The following is a 6251-nucleotide window of genomic DNA, read 5'->3' as shown; positions in this document are numbered from 1 at the left end:
ACTGAGGTTTTTAAGTGATCATGAACAACGCACTGCCAACTCACTCTGTGTGAGCAACTTGACATAATGAGGCACAGAACATTATGATGTGTTAAGATTAAGTGACTCTTATTAGTCCCACAAATGAGAAATTTAACCTCCGCATTCTAACCTGTTCAGTGAAACACCACATACACACTAGTGAAGACACACACTTGGGTCAGTGGGCAGCCCTATCCACGACAACCGGGGAGCAGTTGGGGGTTAGGTGCTTTGCTCAAGGGCACCTCAGTCATGTACTGTTGGCTTTGGGGATCGAACCAGCAACCTTCCACAAAGCTGGTTCCCTAACCTCCAGCCCACCACTGTCCCCATATTATATTGTTACCTTCATTTTTTTTTTGCTCCAAAATAAGCAGCTGGATCAGACGTGACCTGGTTAGTTAATCCTGGCACACAATGGCTTATCATTAGTAGCATAAGAGTGCACTTAATGACTACTCAAATGTTAGCTAGTTCCAGACGCAGTTAAAATATAATTCACAGACAAATAACATGTTGGCACATCGTCCACCAAGGAGAAAAGACTTCAGTGTAAGATGAGTTCACATCAGTATCGAGCATTATAACAAAACTCATTACAAAGTGAGCCATCGGTTTAGCTCACATCTCATGAGGCAGCCTGCATCGCTCACCTAACACGAAAAACTACGTACCAACCTCAACATGTTTTTAAACAGAATCAACTGTTTGCTGCTAAGGTATTGGGTATTGGATCCTATGTCTGTGGGTTTCATGTTCATATCATGCGAACCCTAACAAGACAAAAATAATTACTGAATTATTGAAAGCAATAAATATATTATGATAAAAGCCTATTTTGTCCACATATATGACAAAACAAGGGACGCACCAAGTGATCGGCAACCAAAATTCTTCGACCGGAAAAAATAAATAAATAAAAAAACTGAACACTTTCGGGACCGAAAAAAAAAAATGTATACCTAACGATGACGTTTTAATGACGCTGTTATTTTTGTTCTAGTTCCCGGCTATAGAGGGGAACAAGAGTGGAACTTTTACTCCTTCACTGCAGGGCTAGAGCCAACTGTTCTAGGCTAGTACCCACTTTAACGCACTGAATTTACACACTGTCATCACACCAGATCGCTTTAAAGTTTTGCAGATTTTATTCAGTTTCAAGCTCTCAAGCCAAATGTAACATTCTCTCTCTCTCTCTCTCTCTCTCTCTCACCAAGACAAAACTACATTTAGCCTATTTATTTTATTAATGGTGAAAAATATGGCAAAATAAATGAAACCCTATGAAAAAACGTTGGCCTTCAGCCAAATGTTTTGTTTGGCATTTTTAAAAGTCTTCCATTATCGTCAAATTTTTCACAAAAAAGACACAACCTGATTAAATGTGCTTAACTACACAAAATAATGTGATTAATCACAATTCTTTTGAACATTACATATTTGATAACTCTACATATCTTTTACAATAAAAACCTATGGCTTCGCTTCCACACTTGAGTCAAGAAACATTGGGCTCTGAACATTAACCATCAAGTCTACAATGGAACCAGAAGAGAACATCTGAACCACTTTGGACAAAATCAGAACAAAACTAGGATGAGGACTTTCCAAAATCCTTTTTTTCTTACAACAACAATGCATGAAATTGATCAGCCCGCATTATGAACTATGGGTTAAGTAGAGCAAATGGGTTAAGTTCAGTCAGCAAAAAGATGGTAAACAAAAAGGTTGGCAGGTTTGTGTCATACCTGCTGCGGTCCCTGCAGACGCTGCTGAAGCTGCAGCCTCAGCTGGTTGGGCGGCAGGCGCAGCTGGTTAGGTATCCCAGGGGCTCGGTTCAGGCCAGGCCGCATCGTGTTCATGCCCATGTTGCCTGTAAAGGGCACTCGAGGTGCTCCAAAGCCCACGCCCTGCGTGGCACCCATCTCAGCTGGGAATTGAGAGGGTGAGGTGGGGAACTGGGTGGTATAGCTGGGGACCTTGGGATCCATGGGCACCGGTGCTGGCGCCTGTGGTGGGGGGAAACGCTGGGAGATCTGATCCAGGCATCCACTCTGGAGAAGACACAAGAAGACAGTGAGCACCTAGAACACTGATTGTTTGGGAGGGAAAAGGAATAGACTGAGTGACTCTGACCTGGACAATTTTGTCAATGCCCAGCGCCCGGTCAAGCTCAGCCAGCTCGCTTTCATCTGTGCCGCTCAGGAACGACACCAGCTGCTCCAACAGGGCCTTCTCGTCACTTCGGCCCTCTGGGGTGGTAGGAGGGCACAGCATCTCGTCCAGTGGGCATGGTACACACTGCCTGCTCAAACACCAGCAGACACAGACAGACATCAACATCATTGAATGTGTTCGGAATCGTGAGCAGCAGAAAACGCAACCAACTTCCAAGACTGAATTTTGGAAATCAAAGACTGTATTACAGAAACGTCCGTATTACAGAAACATCTTTTTGTCGTGACTTAAGATCAGAAGATTTCAGATGCAAATCTTAATTTAAGAATCTTATTTTACAGAATCTAATCTTATCTCAAGTTAAAAAATCCTAACTTACTCAATCGAAGTCGACAATCAACTGTCCCATCTGTTACTTAGCAACCTGCCATAGGCACACAGCTGAAGTGTAAACACGTAATCCAAGCAATCAAGCTAGTTAGACCAGACAGCTACCGTTAGCTACCATTACTGATGTAAGGAAAGTCAAATAAAACTAAAGCACAAAAAACTGACAGTTGAGATTATGTTAGCGCCCCCTGCTGCTTATCAGAGTGTCGGCACTCCACAGTTTCAGTCTCCATTTCCCAAATTCTGGTCGAGCACACCAACATTATTCCTCCTAATAAATAGACACACGTTCAGCTCCATCTCCTCATTATTCACCACCATCTCTGTAATATTTTATCATCAAAATAAACACAAAGGTAATAAAAGGCACGGTGGAGTCTGCAGTGTCTGGACTTTTAAAACACAGAGTTAGAAAAGAAAAACCCTCATAATTTTCAGTGTAATTTAGATAAATGTAGCATCGTTATACCAATTACAGTGAACTATCCTGCTTCTCACTGCATAAAACAATGGACACAGACGGTTAGATCAGAAGTTAAGACACTTTGAGGTTTATCTTAAAGGTTAGGACACAATTTAGGAAATTCTGTCTAGTTTGGATGTTTCTGTAATACTGTTTTCTTATCTGGGTGGGTTAATGAAAAGATTATGAACTTAAGAACTGTTGCTCTGTAATAGCTTCAGTCCTCAATTCAGTCCTAACCAGAGTTGTCATGGTGAGTAAGCAGATAAGATTTCAGACGTAAGAAGTTTCTGTAATACGGCCCCAGATCTCCTAAAAAGAACAGAAGCTGTAATAAAGGCAAAAGCTGGACACAGTAAACACTGAATAGTGTGATATATTTGCAGTTGTTGGGGTAGTTGTTGTAATTTTCTGTTAAATTTGTTTCTGCTTTTTCATCTGAAAAATGAATAACTTATACTTACTAGTTGCCTAGTAGGCTGTTTTGAATGATTTTTTTTTAATAAATCAAGGGTGATCTTTGTCCATGAGTTCAAATGACCATCTATAGCACCTGTGTCAGGCTCCAGTCCTCACAGGACAGAACACTGCAGACAACGACACACTGCCTCTTTAAACAAATGATTCAGCTCATTAGATCATTCACAAGGGCTTCATGTGTTCATGTATTTTTAATTTATTTTTATTTATATCATTATTTATATTCATCTATCTTTTTTTGTTTGTTTTAAAAACGGATTCGATATTTAAACGGCTTTGTTCTTTTATTCAAATGCCTCACTGTTTTATGCATTTTCTGCCCCTTTTCTATGATTATTTTATTTTGTTGGATTTTTCATTTTTGATGATCTTTTTACTTTTCCTTCTCTGCCCTGTTGTTTACTTATCTTTCCCTGTGTTATTTTTCTTTCGCTGCTGCTTTTACTGTAAAGCAGTTTGAGCTGCATTTAATGTATGAAAGGTGCTATATGAATAAAAGCATTATTATTATTATTATTACTGATATATAGTGTGCTTTCATGCTTTGATGCGAGATGCTTTTGTTTTTGTTCATTTGTTTGTTTTTTCAGACAACAATCCTAAAAGTATAGATGCACAATATATTGCCCTCCAATATTTTATTTTCAAATAAAGTGAAAGTCATTATTATTATTCATACAATATTGGATTTAAAACCAATAATTACTAACAATAATTCAGCTCTTATTTTAAGCTAGTGTGCACACTGACATGCATGGTGTGGGAAATTCACATTAATGGACAGCACAGTCAGTAACACTAATAAAAGCGCTTTAAACTGCAAAACAGTCGAATTATCAGAGTATGATACTAATATCGGGTTACAATAAGGTGTTAACAGTTGGGTTATCGTATTAACATAATGAATATGGGTGTATCTGTATCTAAATCATAAACTATAGAAACTTAAATGTATCAATTTTACGTCTAACATCTTTACTTAGTCAAGGACAAACACTCACTCTTGAGGAGAGGGCAGAGGGGCGTGTGTCTGGGTTCCCAGGGTACCATCGAAAGCCAGGTCAGGCAAGGACATGGGCTGGAACTGCTGGGAGTCGGGCAGCTCCAGCTTGGCCAGTCCTATATTGGAACAAGGTATGAGTCATTAATGCAGCAGTTACACCTCTTGTCCACTGCAAGTAGGGTTCGGGCCAGGGTTTGACCCCATGAACACAATACAACTAATCAAAGCTGTCACAGTGGGATGATTGGTGTGCGTAATTCATGAGCCATGTGTATCGGAATGGAGATACGGCACCTGTGCTGGCATTGAAGGTGTTGATGTTGGTGGGATCAGCAAATGGGCTGCTGCTCTCTTTGGGTGGCTGGAAGGGGTCAGCCTGAACCAGCCCTGGGCCCTGAGCCTGGGTGGGTGTAGAGGGGCTGCAGAAGTCGAAAGGAGACTGGCTCTGAAGACTGGAGCCATCAGGGAACACTGCAGAGACAAGTGAACACATGCGGAGCAAGTCAGCATAAATGCACTGATAGGCTAAATGTTACAAGGGACTGTTCAACAAAATAATGCCAATAAGCCTAAAAACGTTCCCTGGGTCTCAAAGACACGCAGTTATTTTAAAGAACGAAACAGTTCTACTAAGCCTAAGAATGTGCGATGTCCTGGTGCCCAAAGACATGTAAAGCACCTGCCACAAAAGCAGAACTGCAATTTTAAATGTTAAACATTTAGAGGACATTCAACCAACCGTGGTTAGATAGGGACGTATCTGACCCCATAATGATGTTATTATTCTTTTGGGAAAGTATTAAAGCATCAGAAATTTTCAGATGTTACCACATTTTGATTTTGATGATTATTTTGGGAGGATTCATTATTATTTTTACAATAAAATAAAATCAAAACAATAAACAAATTTTGTTTACTTTATTCAAAAAAAATGTGCATGCCTTGAGTGACTAAGTTAGATTCAGTGATCCTTATTAGTCCCACAACAGGGAAAATTCACCTCCACATTTTGACTAGTGAACACTCACACTTGGGGGCAGTGAGCACACTTGCCATGGCAGTGGGCAGCCCTATCCGCAGCACCTGGGGAGCAGTTGGGGGTTAGGTGCCTTGCTCAAGTGCATTTCAGTCATGTTATGTTGGCTCAGGGGATCGAACCGGCAATGAGGCTGGTTCCCTAAACTCCAGCCCACGACCTTCAAACAAGCAGCCAGCAAAAAAGAAGCTGACTTGGGTTGAAAGACATGATGTGAGGAGGTTTCTCTATTTTCACTTAACAGAGTAACATTACCTTACTTTTGCTGTTTCACAGAACCGACAGGTTTGTATTTTGTCTGGCTTGCTACTCTTTGTGATTGCTAGTCTTAACTGCCGCACCTTTTAAGGTGGAATGGGAACATTCAAACAAGAAGTTGCATAAAAAGCTGTTAAATTCAGCCTCGTAGTTTTAATGCTGGTAGTATTTTTGATAAGGAGCTTCAGTGTATCAAAATATCCCAGAGGTTTTATTTATTTTTAATAAGCACAAAAGTAGAACATTTTGATAAGGTAGCACAACTCGTCAGAGCACTGCCACAGCCTGCCTGGGCATAACGAAAACTACAGAATGACGCACGACTACAGTGGTCTATTCTAACATTCCAACACCAATGCTGTTGAATAGGCACCTTCAGATTGCACATTTCCTAACCTCTAAATTGCCAGAATACAAGAAAG

At 40.5% G+C, this 6251-nt stretch overlaps 1 protein-coding gene across 2 annotated transcripts in view; it reads right to left on the bottom strand.

Annotated features, from left to right (window-relative positions):
* The window catches only part of ncoa1 (nuclear receptor coactivator 1), a 104341-nt gene that overhangs the window by 3161 nt on the left and 94929 nt on the right, over nucleotides 1–6251 (bottom strand). For both annotated transcript variants that reach the window (XM_017701066.2, XM_017701061.2), the window contains exons 13-16: nucleotides 4830–5006; nucleotides 4534–4651; nucleotides 2158–2326; nucleotides 1770–2075 (exon numbers count right to left, since the gene is read on the bottom strand). In XM_017701066.2, the coding sequence (XP_017556555.2) occupies nucleotides 1770–2075; nucleotides 2158–2326; nucleotides 4534–4651; nucleotides 4830–5006 (770 nt within the window). The remainder of the gene's footprint in view (nucleotides 1–1769; nucleotides 2076–2157; nucleotides 2327–4533; nucleotides 4652–4829; nucleotides 5007–6251) is intronic.

Source organism: Pygocentrus nattereri, chromosome 4 (assembly GCF_015220715.1).
Source record: "Pygocentrus nattereri isolate fPygNat1 chromosome 4, fPygNat1.pri, whole genome shotgun sequence".
NCBI classification, from domain to species: domain Eukaryota; kingdom Metazoa; phylum Chordata; class Actinopteri; order Characiformes; family Serrasalmidae; genus Pygocentrus; species Pygocentrus nattereri.
Note: the sequence above shows the minus strand (reverse complement) of the source record. Positions and strands in the feature narration are given on the sequence as shown.